The sequence below is a fragment of the Carlito syrichta genome, unplaced genomic scaffold (assembly GCF_000164805.1).
Source record: "Carlito syrichta isolate Samal-C Ts95f unplaced genomic scaffold, Tarsius_syrichta-2.0.1 Scaffold287760, whole genome shotgun sequence".
In the NCBI taxonomy this organism is placed as follows: Eukaryota; Metazoa; Chordata; class Mammalia; order Primates; family Tarsiidae; genus Carlito; species Carlito syrichta.
In genome coordinates, this window is record NW_007231856.1 from 158,046 (window position 1) to 180,072 (window position 22,027).

General features: G+C 40.4%; 1 protein-coding gene across 1 annotated transcript; it reads left to right on the forward strand.

Annotated features, from left to right (window-relative positions):
• The first annotated feature begins 4,443 nt into the window (after positions 1-4,443).
• On the forward strand, positions 4,444-20,540 carry CD86 (CD86 molecule). Its single transcript, XM_008052987.2, has 4 exons — positions 4,444-4,776; positions 7,270-7,569; positions 10,208-10,334; positions 20,441-20,540. The coding sequence occupies exons 1-4, from the start codon at positions 4,560-4,562 to the stop codon at positions 20,538-20,540; spliced, it is 744 nt and encodes a 247-aa protein (XP_008051178.1). The 5' UTR covers positions 4,444-4,559.
• The last annotated feature ends 1,487 nt before the right edge of the window (positions 20,541-22,027 follow it).

The window sequence follows — 22,027 nt, forward strand, 5'->3', positions numbered from 1 at the left end:
CTTGAGACCATCACCATGTAAGGAGTGATCAGAGAAAACTAACAAGGACGTCAGAGATTGGGGGAGAATAGAGCGTTCTGCAAAGGAGAGATGCCCACAGTTATGCCTGAGACAGAGTGGTCAAATGAGATGAGGTCTGAAAATAGCCCAGGGTTTGCCAATGGTGGGAAGTCACCGACCTTTTTCAGGCAAGTTTCAGGAGAGAGGTGGGGGTGGGAGGGGAGGTTGGGGGTGAAGGCCACAATTGCTACTTACTCTTTCAGGGAGTTTGACTTTAAGGGAAAGAGAAACTAAATGTAGTAGCAGAGGGGAAACTAAAAGCACTGCAGAGCCTACCCTGGGTCAAACCCCCATTACCTCTTGATTGAATGATTGCAGTTGCCTGCTAATTGATTTTTTGTGAGGAAGGGTCTGGGCATTGATCCAGGTGAACAACCCAGAGGCCAAGTTAAGTGAGATTGGACACTACAGATTTGTAATGTCACTAGTCTGCACACTTGAATAATTTCCTCCAGGAGTGCTCAACTACTGAGTTGTAAGAATAGATATATAGATTTAGAGTGTCATCAGGATGAATTCTACAGAGACAGAAAGGCCTATTTATTGAAGTTGTGGCAATGGGTAATTAAAAAGACATACTATTGCTGTGTTGTCGGATATAGTATCCACTAGCCTTATGTGACTATCTAAATTTCAATTAATTAAAATTAAATAAAATTTAAAATTCAGCTTCTCAGTCATACTAGCTATATATCAAGGGCTCAACAGTCACAGTGGCTGGTGGCTACAGTATTGCTCAGCACAGAAGTAGAATATTTCCATCATCACCAAGAGTTCTTTTGGAAAACACTGCAGTATAGGCTCCAGATTGGATAAAGCTGAAGTCTTGATGAAGCTGAGTGGCAGATGTGCAGGGAGTAAACAAGAGAAAAACCTGCAGGAATAGGGGGTGTGGACAGAGATGCGCATATTGAGATTAAGATTCTAGGAGTTGAGTTGTTCCAGGTGATGAGGTTCGGGATTATGCCATAAGAAGGAGGGCTGCTGAAATAGTGTATGGATGAAGACCTTGGGGCTTGACAAGGCCAAAGAACCTTGAGGCAAGGTTGTTGGTGGACTCATCCATGAAGAAGTCACCCAAACTGATGTCAAGAGTCAGAGTCAAAGACCTTGCATCTAATGCCAAAATCTTCATTACACTAGGGAGTCGTGACCAATGATTAGCAGCTAAAACAAAAATGAGAGATGAGGACACCTCAAAAAGAGGAGAGTGTTGCTCAAGGCTCCCATGAAATGTGATGATACAAGCAGTAGCTAGCTGGGGGACCAGTGGTTTTCTCCGGGTAGGACCAGATTTCAGTGAAAGAACAACCTTGGGAGAACAGTCAATGAAGAGATTAAGGATGTAAAAGAATTTAGTTGTAGTTATTGATGGAATGAGGCTTCCAGAGCGCTGAATAAAACATTGGAGGAAGCTTAGTAAAAGGAATATTTGTGAGTACAAATAAGCATATTAACACCTGTAATCCTACCACTTTGGGAGGCCGAGGCAGGAGGATTACTTGAGCCCGTGAGTTCAAGACTAGCCTGGGCAGTAGAGCAAGATGCTGTCTCTAATGAAAGAAAAGAAAAGAAAAACATAAGGAAGAGATGATTCTTGAATATATAAGACATGCATTTGGGGTAGTGGCCAGGGAAGACTGAAGTCCCAATGGAGTCAGAGATCTCACAGGTTAGCAAACTATTTTTGTGTGTGGCATTCAAACAGTACAGTATGTTTCTGAGGAAGTCCTTAAGTATCCTTCAAAACCAACTCCTTTAGCTAGTTAGGAAGGCACCTAGCTGGATTCTTCAGTACCTCACTCCTGACACCATCATAGCCATCAGTTATAACTAGACCTCAATCATTCCTCTTACCCAAGTCCTGAGGAAGGAGAGATTCTCAGTGATTACCCACCCATAGAGTCCCAGTGAGTCTGGATTCTAGGTGACCTGAGGTCTGGGTTGTAACAGGAGAGGCCTGAAACCACTTGGGGAAAACATCTTGAACTAAACCTTCCCCATCTCGTCAGAGAGGAGATTGGCAGGATCCCCCATGCTTGCTCTGAGTGAGATCATGGAAGCCAGTGGCTGGTGAGGTGCTATGGAGTATAAATTGTGAAATATTTTCAGTTCCTCTCAGAATGGACTTCAGAGTAATTTCCATCTCACACAGGGAGGAGTCGGCGGCGGGGGAGATTGGGGAGGAATGGGTGGAAACAAATTTCTCCTGTTATCTTCTGTGTCCCACTCTGGAGACAGAAGCAGAGAGCCTCTACAGCAGCTGCTCAAACTGGAGCTTTGTTAAAATGCAGATTCTAATTCAGGAGATGTTGGGTGGGACCAGAGATCCCATGTTTCCGATCAGCCCACAGGTGATGCCAATTGGTCTACCGATCACACTGTGGGTTGGTAGGTGAAGAGGGGAGCATTTTGATGAGTGGAAGAAAAGGCCCTTGCAATATTTAGGAGAAGGGGCGGGCGCGCTTGCATGAGAGAGAGAGAGAGAGAGAGAGACAGTGAGAGACAGTGAGACAGAGAGAAGTCAAAGCAGAAGACGCTAGGGGTGAAGTCATTTCCCGGTTCAGAAGGTCAGAAGGCACAGTTGACAGCTGAGTGATAACATAATATCAACCATTCACTGGCAGAATTTTCAACTTGGTGTTTGCTTTCTCCATTAGGTCATGTCCCCTATATCGGATAGAAATTAGGCCAAAACCAGAACATATTTTCCCAAACAGCACTAGAAGCTTTTACAGCAGGTGGCACTCTTGTATCACATTAAGCGCTCAGCAAGGGAGAACCAGAAGCTTCAGGTCCTCCGAGATAATTACCAGAACGCAAGAACTCTTCCTTAGGTCCCTCTTTCATTCTCTAGGTACCCACATAGATGTTCCCTCCTCCCTCCAATGCCGGCATGCATCTTGTACAGATGGTGCATTTTACACCTCAGGTCTTCACAGAGTGTAATGCAGTAGGCAGTGATTTGAATGTGTGCAAGCTCTCACTGATACCTGGAGTCTGCTTCCCTCAGAGTTCAAGACTACTACCCACCCCTTGATTATGGGTTCTCGCTGGGCCATTCTACACAGTTTAGTTTTGCCAAGTACGTGTCATTGTTATTTGTCCTGTTTTCTCCTCTTTGAAAAGAAACCCATTCATCAGATCAACTTCATTTCTCCCCCACCAATAACAGTTCAAATGAAACTCCTCTCATTTCTCTCACCATTCTCCTTAATGTCAACAGCCCTTTGCTGAAATTCTGAATGATGAAAGTGTATTTAGAACCTATGCAAACTTCTTCCCCCAAGGAAATATTCAACTTCATATTAACCAAGAAACAGTAATGCCACCCTTGTCCCCTGTGCTTCTCATCTAGCGCTAGTTACTTTCTTTGTCCTCTCAAGTAATTCTGTAACTCAGAAAAAGTCCTACAAAAACTCTGTAATCGATTACATTTATGTGCCCTTAGGGACCAAAGCCTTCTTCTACATGCTCCCTGTTGGTTGTAAAAATTTCCAGGGGCAATGCATACTGGGAGCAGCAAGTTTGTGGTACCTGGGGTTTCCCCAATACTCCCAAAGCATATCCTCACTTTTCCATCTATGATTCACTTCCAGCATTTCATTCATGTGCCTTACATGGTCTCTGACCACTACAATCCCAAAACAGCTATTATGTTTGCCCAGTTCTCGTTCTGATCCCTGAAAGAGCTTAGAGAGGTCACTGTGAATAGAGACCTTTGCTCACTATTCAAGTCATTTTTAAACCACTTGACATCCTTGTGAGTGCTGGCCATGGGAGCAGCAGTCATAGGGGATGGTCTGTAAAGGGAACTGTTTCCATTTCAAAGATATTACTCAATGTGATTCCCAACTAATGAAGCATCCGAGGGGACTATCAAATGTATTACTATTATCAGCCATCTTTTCACCATAGCAGACCAAGGAATAAGGGGATGAGGAGGAGAAGGGAAAGCTCTTGGTGATGGTGTAGACATCAAAGAGCCTAGAACAGCTATGATGATGAGAATCAATATTCAGGTTATGGGAAAGTTACAGGTGGGTGAATGAGTTGTCTAACTCTGTCTTGGGGTTTCCCTGCTTAAAATTTAAAATCACAGAACCATAATTCTAGAAAGACCCTGTGAAAATTTAGTCAACCCCTTCATTAAACAGATGAGAAAACGAAGGCTCATAAAGGTTGCGGTTTGCACAAGGCCACACATTTCCCTAGTAGTGAAGCAAGGACAAAAGTCCTAATCTCCGGATGCCTAGCTTGTATGCACAGATCCAGATATTAACAACTAATTCTTTAGCATCATTACTGATGAAATAGCATTTGGGTATTGTACAAAGAGAAATGGAGTTATGTGTATTTTCTTCTTCTTTCCTTTTCTAGGGACTGTTTCCCTGAAGATTCAGGCTTATTTCAATGAGACCGCAGAGCTGCCATGCTTATTTACAAACTCGCAAAACCTAAGCCTGAGTGAGCTGGTAGTGTTTTGGCAGAACCAGGAAATGTCGGTTCTGTATGAGCTATACTACGGCAAAGAGAAACTTGACAATGTTGATCCCAAATATATGGGCCGCACAAGTTTTAACTCAGCCAACTGGACCCTGCTACTTCACAACATTCAGATTAAGGACAAGGGCTTATATCAATGTTTCATCCATCACAAAGGACCCAATGGACTGATTCGCATTCACCAGTTGCCTTCTGACCTGTCAGTGCTTGGTATGTAGTCAATAGTGTGTTCAGATTCTTGGTCTTCTGAGATGAAACCACAATAAGTAGAGAAACATTGGAATGGGGGGAGGGGACTTGAGGGAGTGGGGTTGGGGAGAGAGGAGGACTACTGAGAGAAGGCAGAGAACAGTCATTTCTGGGAAGTTCATTTGAAAAGAGTACAGGGTCTGGGAGTAGGAACTGAAAGCTCTTGGTACTTTTCATAGTTTGTTCTGAAGGATCAGTAAGCATCTGCTTTGGGGACAAATACAGCTAACTGAACAAAGGTAATATAGCTAAGTGAAAACCAGGGGCGATTTGGCCCTTACTAAGTGTATTTAACCATAGAGGCCTCAAGTCTTTTTGCTCCTTTCGTCCAAGATTTTTTACCTACCACGTCTTTGCCAGAGCTCCTAGCGAGGGTGACAGCTGACTGATCTGGGTTTTTCCTTCAACCTCCTATAGGTTGCTTGTTAGTTGTTTGCTGTTACAACCATAAGCCCAGTAGACAGAAGGTCAATAACTCCACAAACATAACCCACAAGTGAACAAATCAGCTCTTCCATTTTACCAGTCCTCAAAAAGCCTAAATGTCTCTTACAGATTTTTTAAAACTATAATGCAGTAAAATTGTTTTTTTTTTTTTGTTTTGGTGTAGAGTTCTATTAGTTTTATAAATTATATGTAGATTTATGTAACTACCATTATGAACAGGATATAGAGCATTTCCATCACCCTAAAAAAATTCCTGCATGCTATCTCTTCATAGAGTCATACCCTCTGTGCACCCATAGCTCTTGTTTTGCAGTCTATGGTTTTATCTTTTTGAGAATGTCACATAAATGGAGTCATACAATATGTGACCTTTTAACACTGATGTCTTTTATTCACCATGTCTTTTCAAATCATCCAAGTTGTTGCATGTATCAAAAATTTGTTCCTCTTTGTTGCTGAGTAGCATTCGTGGCTTATCCATTCAACTCAATTAAAGATATTGGGTTGTTTCCAGTTAGCGGCTATTATGAATAGAGGTGCTGTAAACATTCATGTACAGGTTTTTGTGTGAACATAAATTCTCATTTCTCTAGGGTAGATACCCAGGCATGATGTTACTGAATCCAGGTTAATTTTTGGTGTAACTGGAAAAAGTAGATCAACACCTGTTCTGAAACCTCAGATCAAAACAGAGGCAAAAGTAGAAATAGAATAGTGAACTGCTAGCTTTGAACCTTTGTGAGTCAAACTAGGCTGCAGGACTTTTAGAACATTTAGCCAAATGCCAAATCAGTGCTTTCAAAATGAGACGAGGTACCATTAGTGGGACCCAGATAAGCATTTTTGAAAACAGGTTCGCATTTGTTAACTGGTAGCTATTGAAGAAGAAGAAGAGATTTAGTTGGCAGAAGGTACATGAGACAGGTCTAGGGGATACATGCTAGTGAGCCTCATAAATTTGTACATAAATTTGACCTGCTTATCTGTACAAGGTTACCCAGAATCTAAGAAGATGAGTTTTTTGCTAAAGACTGAGAATTCAACCACTGAGAATGATGGTGTTCTATATCCTGTTCATAACTTATCCAACCTGTGATTTCAGTTATTGCTAATGAAACTAAATAAGGCCCAGCAACTCACCTCCTGTAGACCAAATAAAGTACAAGAAGAACGCTCAAATACAATGTTGATACAGCAAAACATGTAAAGAATGAAATGCAAATAACTGATATTTTAATTACAAAACACTAAACTACAAATTAGCATGTAGAACCTGCCAACTACCTGGTAACTATAGAAGAAGAAAAAGAGATTTAACTGGCAGAAGGTACATGAGACAGGTATAAGGGCTACATGCTAGTGATCCTCAATAACCAAAAAAAAAAAAAAAAAAAGGTGAATGGCAAACACAGGTAAGAAAATACTGTGTTTGTACAGATCATGTATTTTTTCCCTAAAATGGCTGGATTTGACCTTCCTCTTGCAGTATGTTATAAATATAACTAGCCACTCATGTCCAAAACCAGTATTCAGGATTTCTAAATCCAAAATTCCACTCACCACCATCTTGCTTGAGTTTCTGAAAGATGCGACCCAGAGCATGCCAGCACTGTGAGCTCTGTTAGTTCCTGGTAAGACTTTAGATCAATCCCTTTCTGCTCTCCTAGTCTGGTAAGCTGAAATGTACTCCATGGGACACCTGGACCCTAGAGTCAAACCACTTCTTCTAAATAGTGGCTTCATTGTAAATCTTTGGTGCCTCCATGTCAGCCCTCCTGTCGCTCAGAGAGTACCCTCTTGATTTGGATAAGCAGGAAATAAGCTTGGCCCCAAATTCTATTCTTGAAAAATAAATGTGTGGTTATTACATGGCTCTCACCTTGGGCTGAGACCCCTAATTTAGTTACCCTGAGGCCCCAGTGAGCCCAGATCAAGTCCCTAATTATTTGCTGTTCTCGATGCATCCAAACTTAGACTGATTTCTGTGTATCTCTGTTTTGCTTTCAGCTAACTTCAGTCGACCTAAGATAGAACCGATTTCTAATGTCACAGAAGATTTGTACATAAATTTGACGTGCTCATCTATACAAGGTTACCCAGAACCTAAGCAAATGGGTTTTAAGCTACAGACTGAGAATTCAACCACTGAGAATTATGGTGTTATGCAGATATCTCAAGATAATATCACAGAGCTCTACAACGTTTCCATCAGCTTGCCTGTTTCACTCCCTGATGCTACAAGCAATGTTACCATCTTCTGTGTCCTGCAAGCGGAGACAACGCTTATCTCCTTACCTTTTTGTAGAGGTAAAGCTGCTTCCCAAGATGCTTTCTTTCATCAGGTATTATACACAAATGCTTGAGGCAGGTCATCCAATGTCCCCTATGGGCTAGAAAGCCTCTACCTGGGTCATGTTATGATGCTGTTAGGAAGGACCCATATGGAGGGCTCCTCCTTCATCTGAATTATGTACCATCCAGGAGGTTATGAGGCTATGCTGCACTTGAAGAAACATGCTCTGAGCTCTGAAACTGACCCAATCTTTCAGGTTATCTTTGGATGGATGATTCTGAAGTTATGGTCAGAAAATGCAGGATTCCTCTGGTTTAGAATTCTTCCATTTATTAAAACACACACATGTGCATGTGTGCGCACACACACAATGCATACATACATACATACAGTACCTATGTGTACAGAACCATTCTAGACATTATTGTTTACAGGGCCTTCTGATAGAATTTCTGAACATCATGATGTACACACATGGAAGACTAGATTTTAAATCTAATGGAATGGAAATGTGACTAAATTTAAAATGAAAGCAACTGATAATCAGTTTTATGTGCATTCAGAAGCAGGCAAGATCCTTGAGGGTCAGGGAAGGCTTCCTAAAGGAAGGGGGACCTTATAACACCATAAAAGAAATTATTGGGCGTAATAAGTGTTGTGAGGAGAGGTGGGAACATTCTGGATGACAGTTTTCCAAAACTATGATGACTTTCTAAGCAGAAAAATTTTGAGGCAGTATCTGGGCTCAACAGGTGAGAGGACCACAATGAAGTAGCCATCTCTGGCATAAGTGCAGGGACTGTGTCAAAGAAAGAATGCTTATAGCATGTTCACAAGTGCTGCAGGAGCCAGTTGAGTGGAGGAGAAGAAAGGACTGAAACTAAGCAGTACCCACAAATAGGAGCCCAACATTTTACAGTTCTGGCTTTGCTCTGGAGGGCATGTGTTTATATTTGAGACTTCCCTTGTAAAGAGCAGTAATTTCAAGATTCCCTCCTAGAATGAAGGTGTCCTGCACTCACCCTGCCCCATTATTGCTTGTGGCTGCCCTTGAGTCCCATATCTGCCTTCTACTTGCCTTGGTCCCTTCTCCAGCTCTGACCCTTTGGCTTGTCACTTCCAGAGACATCCATCCAACCCTTTGCTCCATCTCCTGGCTTTGCTACCTCCTCTCTCCTGGTGTCTTGTTGCTGAAACATAACTTGACCTATGGACAGACATACTCTAGTGCCAGTCTCCACAAGCCAACTTTACACCTGGATCAGTTGCCTCTCCTGGCACTGATTTCCTTTCACTCAGACACTCTGAGAGTCCAGTAAATGATGGAGCCACCAGCCTGTCCTGGTTGTTCCACCTGCAGCCTCTCTTGGCTGACAGTAGCCTCTCTAAGCCACACCTAAGGTCAGTCCCTCCTTGTAACCATCAGCATCACCATATGTGACATGGCCCAGGCCCTCTGCTATGGCTTCCTCAGTCTACAAATGAGCAGGGGCTTGCCAATGCTACAGCCTCATCATGGCTCACCTTTCTGATGCTTCTCAACTACTATACTGCCAGAAACTCCCCAGGCATTTTCAGAAATGTTTAAGCTCTAGTTGCCCTCGGAAGATAGGGCCTACCTCTCTGGATCCCTATTCTGTGGCTTGATCAGAGATATCAAAAGGTATCAAAAGGTAGCATTTTCCATGTTAACAAGTATATCCCCCTTTTATTGACATTCCAAATGGGCTCAAATGGGATAAACTGGGACAGACTCAAAGGGATTGAACATAGCCTGCATTGCCAGTGACTCCTTTGCTTAACATCCCAGGAACGGGGCATGTGTCCACAAATTGTAACTGAGCTAACAGGAGATCAGCTGGTCTTATTTTTTGTAATTTGGGATTAATTGCCAGAACTGTTCCCAAAAAACTCTGTAAAGTAGACAATTCAGTTTTATGTTTTCCCCACAAAGCTTGTTTTTCAACTTCCCAGAAACTTAGAAGTTCCCAGGCAAGAAAGTAAGTCCTGACCACTAGGGAGCTTGTTTTGATCCTGATTCCTCAGGGCATGAAGAAATATGAAAGATTTCCTAATAGGTGAACCATGTTGAAAGCCATGCGGGGGAAGCCTGCTATGACATCAGTGGGAAAAAAACCAAATAGCCAAACAAACACATAAGCAAAAGCTGGAGGTAGGGGGTCTGTGAGGAGGCTATTGCCATTTGTCCAAGTGAGAGGCATTCGGAACCTGACCTGGAGATGACAGAGGACAGAGGAAGCATCACAAGGGAAACTTCAGGACCTGGGGACTGACTGCAATGGAGGTGGGGCAGCAGGCCCGGAACAGATGACTGTACACTCAGTGCCTCAGCACAGACACCTTACCCAGATTCCAGAATCACAGGCCAGGTTGACCCTCTTCTTCCAGATCATGGTCAGTGGGAGGAAGGCAACACAGCCTAGGCATTTGGCCTGAGGCACAGGTTTGATTCCTAGTTAGTTGCTGAGTCCCTGAGACTGGAACTTTCTATGGCTTCATATTGTGAACTTCAGGCTCCTCTGGCTCTAGAGCCTTGGGGAAATGCTGACAGGTAAATAAGAGAACAGTAGCCTATATATACCTTTTGTAGATGACTTTTGTGGATGATTGAAAACTTGTGGTTATTTTTAGCACCTAAGAATCCCGAGCCCCCAGAACTTATCATCTTGATTGCAACTGGACTTATAGCTACAGTTTTTTGTGGGACTGTGTTTGTTCTAATTATGTGGAAGTGGAAAAAGAAGAAGAAGCAGCCAAGGTGAGTCAGTCCTTGTCCTCCCTGAAGATTGCCACTTTGTAGCTACTTCCCAATTGGCTGCCTCCTGGAGCTGGTTGGCTGAACCCAGACTGGCAAAAAGTCAGCAAGTTGTTGGGAAAAAAGTTTTCCCTCAGACTTTGGAGACTATTTAGTCTGGACTCAGCTGCTGATCATACTGCTCTTGGACTTCAAAGAAAGGCAACATTTATTTATTTTTTATTTTTAAAGATGCGGGGTACAATTCAGGGTTAGGCATACATGTGTTCATTATGCAGGTACCCTTGTTGATGAGGTGCCCCTCCCTTACCTGGCAGCTTCCCTCAACTGCCAATCCCACCCATACCCCCATCCCCTGGGATTTTTCCACTACTGCCAGTCCCTTTCTTATAGTATTATGATAATTGTTCAAGGTCCACTTATGAGTGAGAACATATGGTACTGTGTTCTTTGTTTCTGTGATAGATCACTGAGTATGATAGTCTCTAAATCCATCCACGTTGCTGTAAAATCTATGTTTGTCCTTCTTTATGACTGCATAATATTCCATTGTGTATATGTACCACATTTTTTTTTTTGGTCCAGTCCAGCTTCAGTGGGCAGCATGGTTGGTTCCATGTTTTTGCTATTGTGACAAGAGCTGCAACAACATGCATGTGCAGGTATCTTCTTGGTAGAATGACTTGAGTCCCTCTGGGTATATTCCCAATAGGGGGATTGCTGGGTCATATAGAAGGTCAGTTTCTAGTTCTTTCAGAAATTGCCACATTGTCTTCCAAAGAGGTTGCACTAGTTTGCATTCCCACCAGCAGCACAGAAGCATTCCTTTTTCTCCACATCCTTGCCAGCATCTGTAGTTGTTTTATTAATGATGGCCAGTCTTACTGGGGCTAGGTGGTATCTCAGTGTAGTTTTGATTTGTATTTCTCTGATGATTAGTGAAGCTGAGCACTTTTTCATGTTTCTGTTGGCTGCCCATATATTTTCTTTTGAGAAGTGTCTGTTCATGTCTTTTGCCCACTTTTTAATGAGGCTATTTATTTTTTTCGCTTCCAGCACGTTTGAGTTCCTTATAGATTCCAGATGTTAGGCCTTTGTCAGATATACAGTTGGCAAATATTTTTTCCCATTCTGTAAGCTGTTTCCCCACTCTCTGGATGGTTTCTTTTGCTTTGCAGAAGCTTGTCAGTTTGATGAGGTCCCACTTGTTTATCTTATCTCTTATGTTATGGGCACTTGGGGTTTTGATCAGGAGTTGGTTACCAGTTCCAATTTCCATAAGGGTGTCTCCTGCATTTTCTAAGATTCTTATAGTTTGAGGTTTTACATTAAGGTCTTTGATCCATTTAGACTTAATTTTTGTGTGTATGGTAATTGGTAGGAGTCTTGTTTCAATCTTCTGCGTGGGATCAGCCAGTTTTCCCATCACCACTTACTGAATAGGTTCTCCTTTCCCCAGTGGTTATTGTTGGAGGCTTTGTCAAAGATGAGTTGGTTGAGAAATTGAGGCTTTGCTTCCGGAATCTCTATCCCGTCCCATTGGTGAAAGGCAACATTTCTAAACTAAGGTTTACAGATATACTTCTGGTTTTCAGGCAAAGATGATTATTACTTGCTTTATCTACCTCCTTTCATGAATTTACTTTGACAAATCAATGAAGTAAAATGGTGAAAACACTTGTAAATGCTAAAGGTTATGCATCTAGTGGTGTTCAAGGAGGGATGCTTGCTAGATGACCACAAGATTCATATTCTCATCCTTAAAAGTCTAGACATCCTATGAAATAAGTTAGATGACTTATTCTTCATTGATTTGTAAAAAAATAATATTAACTTTTGCTGATAATAATATCCATTATCAACTATATCAAAAATGAAAATCATCCTTACTTCTACTAGTATAAAAAATGATTATGCAGACATTTTTGTTGCATATATTCCATATTTTTAATGTATAAATCTGTTATTTTCTGTAATTAGGATACTTTTATAAGGGTTGTTTTTCACAAATCGGATAATATCATATGTACTATTTTCTAATTTCCTGTATTACATTTAGCAAGATAATTTTTAATGTCTTAAATATTCTTCTATATCATCACCTTATTTTATTTATTTATCTTTTGAGTAGTAGTCTCACCCTGTTGCTCAGGAGGGAGTGCAGTGGCATGCTCACAGCCACCATAGCCTTGACCTGATGGGCTCAGGTGATCCTTCCGCCTCAGCCTCCCAAGTAGCTGGAACTACAGGCATGCACCATCATGCCTTGCTAATTTTTTTATTTATTGTAGAGATGAAGTCTCGCCAAGTTGCCCAGGCTGGTCTCAAACCCCTGGGCTCAGGCAATCCTCTTGCCTTGGCCTCCCAAAGTGCTGGGATTACAGGCTTGAGTCACCGCACCTGGCCCTACAGCTTCACTTTAAAAGGCTACAAGATATTCTATTATGTGCATGCATCTTTATTTATTTATTTAATCAACCCTATTTGTTGGACACTTGGGTTATTCCAACAGTTTTTCTATTTATTATAAACAGCCCCCCCCCGACTTCTGTTGTAAAAGTGTTTAATGGGGGCAAAGTGATCCCTGATTTTATAATAATCCCATGACTTTGTGTTGTGGGCTGGTTCTAAGATAAGATTGACTTTATCTCAGTAATTCCCTCTAGTAGTAGTTAGTTTGGTTGGTGCTAATACTTAAGGTAATCTTCTTAGGGTAGAAAACAAGATGAGTAATATTTCTGGCAAGCATCTTATTTAAGATTTCAGTGTACTGATTTTAAGACCTAGCTAGAAAATAGATGGATGACATTAGCAGAATTCATTGCATTCTGTTGTATTTTAAAAACAGGACTTTGGGGAATAAAATGATCACATTTAAATAAATTAATTCAAAGCATATGGCAGAGCCAAAGTATTGAATATGCTGAGAAATTTCTATAACATAAAAGTGTAAGTTAAAAGTAAAAGTATTTTAAAATTTATACTATATAAATTCAGAGCACAGGGTCAGATGTAGAAACATATCATCCTTGCCTAGGCTTTGGCATTTCTTTTCAAAAATGTATTTAATGATTATAGAGTTGTGGAGTACAAAGGAGGATTTACTACATAAGTAGGCTGCATGCAGGTGAAGTTTGGGCTTCTAGGTGGCCCTCACTCCCCCTAGTGACCAGGTATCCTTTGTGTTGTCATGTGCTCCCCTGTCCTCCTCCTTCCCTCCCTAGCAATGCCCAGAGACTGCTGATCCTATCCTTGCGGTGATGTGACTGGTGATCAGGGTCCACTTATGAGTGAGAATGTGCAGTATTCAGTTCTTTGTTTCTGTGATAGTTCACTTGGTATGATCGTCTCCAACTGCATCCAGGTTGCTTCTGCAAAGGTCATGGTTTTGTTCTTCTTTATGGCTGCCTAATACTCCATAGTGTATTTGTACCACATTTTCTTTATCCAGTCCACTTTCAATGGGCAGCAGGGTTGGTTCCATGTTTTTGCTGTTTGTGAACAGTGTGGCAGGAAACATGAGTGTGCAGGTGTCTTTTTGGTAGAGCAATTTATGTTCCTCCAGGTAGGTTCCCAAGAGAGGGATTGCTGGATTACATAAAAGATCACTTTTTAGTTCTTTCAGGAATTGACACACTGCTTTGCATAGAGACTGAATTAGCTTACATTCCCACCAACAGCGCAGAAGCATTATCTTTTCTCTGCTGCTGCGCCAGCACCTGTTGTTTTTTGACTTATTAATGATACACGTCCTTACCAGAGTTAGGTGGTATCTCATTGTAGTTTTGATTTTAGGTGCTGACATTTCAAGGTGAGAGTTCTTAGCTTCTCTTTCTTTCAATCTCATTGCCATTTAGAACTAGCTAGATGTGCAGAGGGAATAAGCTATTTCCTAATTTTGCATTCACACTGGAATGATAAGCTTACAAATAAAACAAAAAAGAAGGGATGGAGAAAAAGCAGTAAGAATGTTTCTTCCCTTGTGTGACAATCAGAAAAATTTAGGAGACTAGATAAGGAGGATGTGTGTGTACACATGAGAGATGTCAGAAGGGGGTTGAATAAGCTATGTGTGTATATATATGGTCAAATTAGGCTATGAGTGGTAAAAGACAAAAGACCAAAAGACAGAATAGCACATATGACTCCCAAGAATGTGATAAAGAATACCGGTAGGAAAAAAGTTGTTGGGCCAGACAGTCAACTGTGCCAGAGAGTTTGGTCAAAAAGAGGAGCCCTGATATCACTGGAGAGAGGGATATGTACTATGTATAACCATACCATATAGATACGAGATGTTTGTAAATTTGGGTTCTGTAACTTCAGCAATATCTACCCTTGCTTTGTGAATACATCCAGCATTGGCTATGTGATAGACAGAATAATGCCTCCACAAGATGTCTACTTCCTATGCTCCCGAACCTATAATATGTTATCTTACATGGCAAATGGAACTTTACAAAGTACCAACCTTGAGATGGTGACTTTAGCCAGGATTATCCAGGTGGGCCTAATCTAATCACCTTTCCCAGCTGGGGTAGAGCTAATAAGGAAGAGCTGGAAAAAGGAAAAACATTCTGAAACTTGAGAGGCTCAGTTCACCGTTGATGGTTTGAAGATGGAGGAAGGAAGCCATGAGCTAAAGAATGTGGGTAGCTTCTAGAAAATGGAAGTGGTTCTCGGTTGGCAGCCTGCCAGCAAGGAGATAAGGATCTCAGTTCCACAACCACCGGGAACTGAATTCCGCCAACCAACAGATGTGAAAGCAGTCATGATCCAACCAGAGACACTAGCTTACTGATAACCAGTAGGAATTTCTCTGAAACTGGAGCTTCCTCCTATTCCAAACATTAATTCTTTTCTCCGAGGAGACAGTCTTCAAACTAACTAACCTGACATCAGAAGCCCTTTGTTCATTAATTATAGTTTTTCTATGCCTCAACTATAATATTTACCCTGTTCAGTAAATGAATAAAAGGGAGATGCCACGGTTATTTTAACTTGTTTCTTATCCCTCTTCTCTCCTCTCCTTCTCTCTCTCTCTCTCTCTCTCTCTCTCTCTCTCTCTCTCTCTCTCTCTCTCTCTCTCTCTGTCTTTGCCAAATAAGGCAGATAAGGCATGAGAATTTGTAGCTATGATTTATCGTTTTTCCAGTTTTACTTCCTTGTTTGGATCTTGTGTGACTGAAATCTGTATATAACAATTTCCTAGCAACCAACAGTTTTTACAACTTGTCTCCCTAGAACAAACTTTAAAAATCTCAGCATTTTCAGAAATGGTTTCTTTTTTCTTTTTCTTTCTTTTTTTTTTTTTTTAGTTGGGGTCTCACTGTCACCCAGATGGGAATGTGATGGCACAATCACAGCTCACTACAGTCTCCATCTCCTGGGCTAAAACAATCCTCCTGTCTCAGTCTCTCAAGTAACTGGGACTACAGGTGTGTGCCACCATGCCCAGCATTTTTTTTTTTTTTTTTTTTGTGCAGACAAGATCTCACTATGTTGCCTAGGCTGGTCTTGAACTCCTGGGCTCAAGTAGTCCTCCTGCCTTGGCTTCTGACAATGCTGGTAAGAGTCTCCACACCCAGGCATGAGTCACCACACCCAGCCAGGAAAGAGTTCCTAAAGGCCAAGTATTGTTTTCAAAACAAATCATGTTTAAGCAAATTTAAGCAGAACTCTTCATAGGGCTTAGAAACTGAAAGTCAGTGACATCATCACATTTGCCCTTCAAAATGCCAAATTTGTGATCAAATCCAAAAGTTTCAAAACTGCTTTTCTTGGTTGCCTGCTTTCATTTTTTAAAAAAGGCATTTCTTTTGACATGGTGATGATTTTGTCATGGATAGAAAAAGATAATTAAAAATTCTTTGTTGGTCTCCTGATATCTGAAATATTGTATTCAACAGTAAGTATCATTATTTTTAGGAGAAATCTCAACAAAAAAGAAAACCTAACCAGGTTTTATAAAGTGTCTGGAAGCTCAATCCAATAAGAAACAGCTTAAGTAACTGAGGAAGCTTTATCTGAAAGAAAGGCTGGGGAGGACACAAGTGCTGCCTTTATGTATCTGAAGAGCTGCCACCAAGGAGTGCAAAGATCATAGGTAACAGTGTGACTCCAAAGAGCATCTCAATGAGTGGAGGTTATGAGAAGGTATAAGGAAATGAGAGACTTTTCTGACCATTAAAGCTCTTTTAAAACTGTATAGAAGGAATAGACTTCTGCTTCCTCCTGCAAAGAATTAACTGCTATAGAAACTGGCCTCCTTCCATAACCAACTAGAAAGCTGACAAAATATATGGGACAACTGTTTTCAGACATTGGACAATAGACAGCAGAAAAATATAGTCTCTGAGAAAAGGACAAAGATAAAATGAGACCTATGTTTGCCTCAACTTACTGCTTGGAGCCAGTGTCCAGGCTGCTCTGAAGGCAGGGGGAGTCCTAATATCAAAAGTAGAAAAAGACATTGCAAGAAAAGTAAACTACAAAAATCCCTCCTGAACATAGGTGCCAAAATCCTTAACCAAATTAGCTACCAAAACCTAGTGATATACTGAAATATGATACCTCATGATCATGTGGAGTTTATTCCAAAAGCATAGGTAAATTTAACATTCAAAAATCAGGTAATAAATTTCTCTCTATAAACAGATTAAAAAGAAAAATCATGTGATTATGTCAATGGATACAGAAAAAACTTTGACAAAATTAACACTCACTCATAATTTTAAAAAGAAAGAAATACTCTCATCAAAATAGGAATACAGGAGAGCTTGGAGCCCTATCTTCAAAGTTCTAAAAGATTAAAAAAAAAAAATAGAAATACAAAGAAACTGACAAAGGACATCTACCAAAAGCCTTCTATTAACATCATATTTAATGATAAAAGACTGATCACATTTCTCCTAAGGTTGGGGATAAAGCAAAGATGTCCATTTTCACTATTTTTGTTCAGCATTGTACTGCAGGTTGCAGCCAATGCAACAAGAAAAAGAAATAAAAGGCATACAGAAGAAAAACTGTCTTTTTTCACAGAAAATATGATCATATTTCTAGAAAAGCCTAAGGAATTCATAAAAAAACCTATTAAAACTGGTGAATGAGTGTAGCAAAGTCACAAGATACAAGGTTAATTACACAAAAGCAATTGTATTTCTACGTACTAACAACAAACAATTGGACACCAAAATATTTTAATATTATTTGCAATAGCATCAAATAATATTTAAGACTTGTGAATTTCTTTAATAAAACAAGTACAAGACCTGTATACTGAAAACTATATAACATTACTATTGACAAAATAAAGTTGACCACAATTAGATGGAGATAGATGCCATGTTCGTGAATCAAAAGACTGGATATTGTTAAGACATCAATTCTCCTCAAATTGATCTATGGATTCAAAGCAATCTCAGTCAAAATCCTGGTAAGCTCTTCGGTAGAAATTAGAAAGCTGATTCTAAAAGTCATATGAAAATGCAAAGAACCTGCTATAATTTCCAAGACAATTCTGAAAAATAAAAACAAAGTTTTATAAAACCTAATTTCAAGATTTACCATACATTTATAGTAATCAAGACAGTGAAAGGGCACATCAATCAATGGAACAAAATAATCAAAAAATAAACTCACATGGTCAATTGATTTTGACAAAGGTGCCAGCGCAATTCCATGTAGAAGGGATAGTCTTTTCTTTTTTTGTTAGATTGGAAAAATGGCATCTATCTCCATTTAATTGTGGTAACTTTATTTATAAAGTAAATGAGAGAGAGAGAGAGAGAGAGAGGCAATTCACTTTCCCAGGATATAGGGGAAGGGACCAAAGCTTAGGAAAACATGACACATGGTCTGGCCAGTGCTTAACAAAACAATGGCCAAAGGGATCTTTTCAACAAATGGTGCTGGGACAGGTAGATATCCAGACTGACATATATGAACTTAAACACATACAAAATAAAGTAGATTATAAACCTAAATATAAGAGCTAAAATTAGAAAACTTCTGAAATGTAACATAGGAGAAAATTGTTGTGACCTGTTAGGTTAGGCAAATCCTATTAGATAGCACACAGAAAGCACAAACCATATTATAACAGTGAAATTGATAAATGGACTTAACCAATATTGAAAACTTTTGTCATTGGACTTTGTTTTAAAAAAAGGAAAAGTTAAGCCACAGACTGGGAGAAAATGTTTGCAAAATATATATCTGATGAGGGACTTGTATCCAGAATATATAATTATATATTTCTACTAATTAATAAGAAGACAATTCACTGAATAAATGAGAAAAGCAAAAGACTTGAACAGATACTTCTCAGAAAAATATATACAAAAGGCCAATAGCAGACATAGTGACAATGTCATTAGTCATTAGGGAAATACAAATTAAAACCATAATGAGATACTACTGCATACCCACTAGAATGGCTGCAATTAAAACCACCAATAAACATCAAGTATTGGAGGGCACGTGAAATAACTGAAACTCTCATGCACAGCTATATAACCCAGCAATCTTAGACTTTTATCTAAGATAATCTTTTAAAAATGTCTATATAAAGACTCACACACAAATGTCCATAGCAGCTTCCTTCATCTTACCAAACTTGGCACTCTACATTTTCATCAGTTGGTAAATGGATAAACAAATGGTGGCATATTCACACAATACTGTAAAACTATAGGGGGGAAAATGAGCTACTGGTGATACACAGCAGCACAACACAGTGCCTGAGCTAGTGGGCATCCTGCGTGAATGGAATGAATGAATGAAGAAGTGAAGAGTGATAACGTGTTCCCTTCAGTGTCTTAGCACCTTCTGTGCCCAGTGTCGAGAATATTCTGTCACTTCTCTACTTCATTCTTCAGATCTCACTTCAAGCAGCACTCTTCGTTGTTTTGTTTTGTTTTTTTCCTCAAGCAAAGGCCTTTAATATCTTCAAATGTGCTCCCCTGTGTGGACTTCAAGCAGCACTTTCTTACAAAACCTTCTCCAAACTAGACCATGTCCCCTGTTACAGTGTTATGTGGATTCCTGGGCTCTTTCTTTATGATACCAGATTATACTTATGTATTTGCGTAATGAGCGTATTAAACCCTGCAAATGAGACTAAACGAAACTCTATTGAGGGCAGACCATACCAGTTACGCTTATCAATATGCTGCCAGCACCTAACACAGTGCTGGGTATCTAAAGAACTTGCATCCAGAATATATAACTATATATTTCTACTCATTAATAAGAGGACAATTGTTGAAATAACAAAAAATGAATGAAGAATACATGAAGATCCATGGTAATCAGTCCTTTCACAACTGGACTGATCCATGGTAATCAGTCCTTTCACAACAATATGGAGTGACCATATTGTCTGCACCTCCATTACTTCTGAGGAATTGAGCTCTCAAGAACAATTATAATGCTGTGGGAAGGTGATTGGCAGTAGCGGAAACTGTCAGGGGAAGGAGGGGTGGGACTGGCAGTTGGGGGAAGCTGCTAGGGGAGGGAGGGGCATGCCTCATCAACAAGGGTAACTGCATTATCAATGTTTGTATACCTAGTCCTGAATTGTACCCCACATCTTTATAATTAATTAATTAATTAATTTTAAAAAAAGAATATCAATGCTCTGACAATACGGTCATGGGATCAGAGCAGCCCTCAGTCATAAGCTTGGTTGCAGTGATGGGGTCATGACCTTAGGGTACAGAGACTACCAGAGTGCCCAACACTTATTTGATATACCAGGCACTGTGATTCTTGCAATAAGACTAATTCCAGGCTTCCTGGATGGTAAGCCAAGGTGTGGAGTTCCCGCCTGCCCTGTCAGACTTGGTTCCCAAAATGATCTGGAAGAGCCTGCAGAGAGCAGGCATCCGGGAATCAGCAGAAGGGACAGAGCCATCGTGTCGTGGACGCACGGGTGACAATGCAGACCAGAGTTCTTTTCTCTTGCCTTCTCTACCTCTCTCTTCACTTGTGTGTTTCTCATCATTCCTGTCTCAGCGGCCTTTCCTCTTTCCCTATCATTGAAACCTAGAAAAAAGAAAGTGGCTCTACTGTGAAATCTTACTCAATCCTGTTTTCTGTTTTTCCAGAGTAAAAAACGACGTGCCTGAAAGATCTGAGGAAGAAATCCAGTGTGTTGTGGACAGTTTGAAGACCCCCTCAGGAGACACAAGCACAACACATTTTTAATTAAAATGTAAAGTCCATACAAGTGTCCGTTTTTTATACCTTTTCCTTTGCAAGTTTTTTTTTTTTTTGCAGTTTGTCTTTTATTTCTCCCAGAAGTAGAAGTTGTTACTGTTAGTAATAGTGAGTGTTAGTAATAGTTACTGTTGGTAATAGTGTGTTCAGGAACTTCCTGGAAGTGAAAACTTCCTGGAAATTCCTGTAGCACCAACTCTGCTCCCTGTGCCAAGAGCAGACCTTTATTCTGTCTCTGCTTCTTTTTACTTCAAAGCACAACTGTGGTCAAGTCCACTTGAATGATTCCTGGCCTGAGAATAAAGCTTAGAACTAATACTGCCTTTCTTCACATCAGATTTCTCTCTTACGTTTATATAAAACTCCCTGTTTCTGGAATACTGGTTTTTATCTGCCTGAAATTCCGAGGCAGTGACTCACTTACTTAATCCTCTGTACCTGTGAGCCTACCTCTTCAGTCTGAGTCAGAGTTATGTATTTTATGACTGTATTTATTAATATTTTGAAATATAAATACGTGTATACTATAATAATGTAATTACTATGCTCTAGAGAAAAGTCTACCACTCTAATGAGTGCTTGTTTCTCTGTCAGGGTCAGCAAGGAATACGGTAGCCCAGGGTATAGGCAACAAGGAGCAGATCAACCTAAATTGGGGAAAATTAGGAGAGACAGATATGGAACCAGATCTGAATTCTGGAGCTACTTCTCTCTGGGCTGTTGCTAATATTGAGGAAAGTCTACCTTCCCAATAAGCACTAATGGAAAACACTGAATATATAGGAACGTGCTGAATCTTGTGACCCCATTTCTCTTGAAACTGACCTGGGTTGGCCATGAAAGAACCAATCAGGAGATCACAATACTCATAAGAGAAAACAATGAGAGATCTCAACCCACAGAAACACGCATGAAATGCCCAGTCTGTCCAGTCTTCCGACAAGTCTTGAAACAAGCAACAGATGAATAATCTGTCCAAATGAACTTAAGATAGACAGCAGTTTCCCTGGTAGTTAGAGAGCGGTTTTGATGATACCCAAGTCATTGTGAAATCATCTGGTTGGAAGCAGAGCCAAGGAGGGAGAGCCATCATCTTGATAATGCAAGGAATGGAAGGAGGCTTAGGACTTTCAACTCCTCCATGAGAGAGGAAGAGAGGGAATGGAATTCGGAAGACCAGGACACAAATCACCCAGAGGCTTACTTAGCCTGCACATGTCCTAAGGGAATATGGGCTGGCCCAAAGCAGGGCTAGCAAACTTGAGTTTGAGGACGGTTTATGCTCAAGGTAACCACAGGAAAACTGGGGACAGGAGAGGGATATCTAGCCCAGGAGAAATAAGTTAGGAAACTGGACTGTAAGGTAGCATCAGTAAGGGATGGAGCAGCCTCAGTCCAAACCTAGACATAACTTTGGGAGGCCAAGCCACAAAATTAGCTTTGTTTTAAAATTTTATTTTGCAAAAAGGACTCTA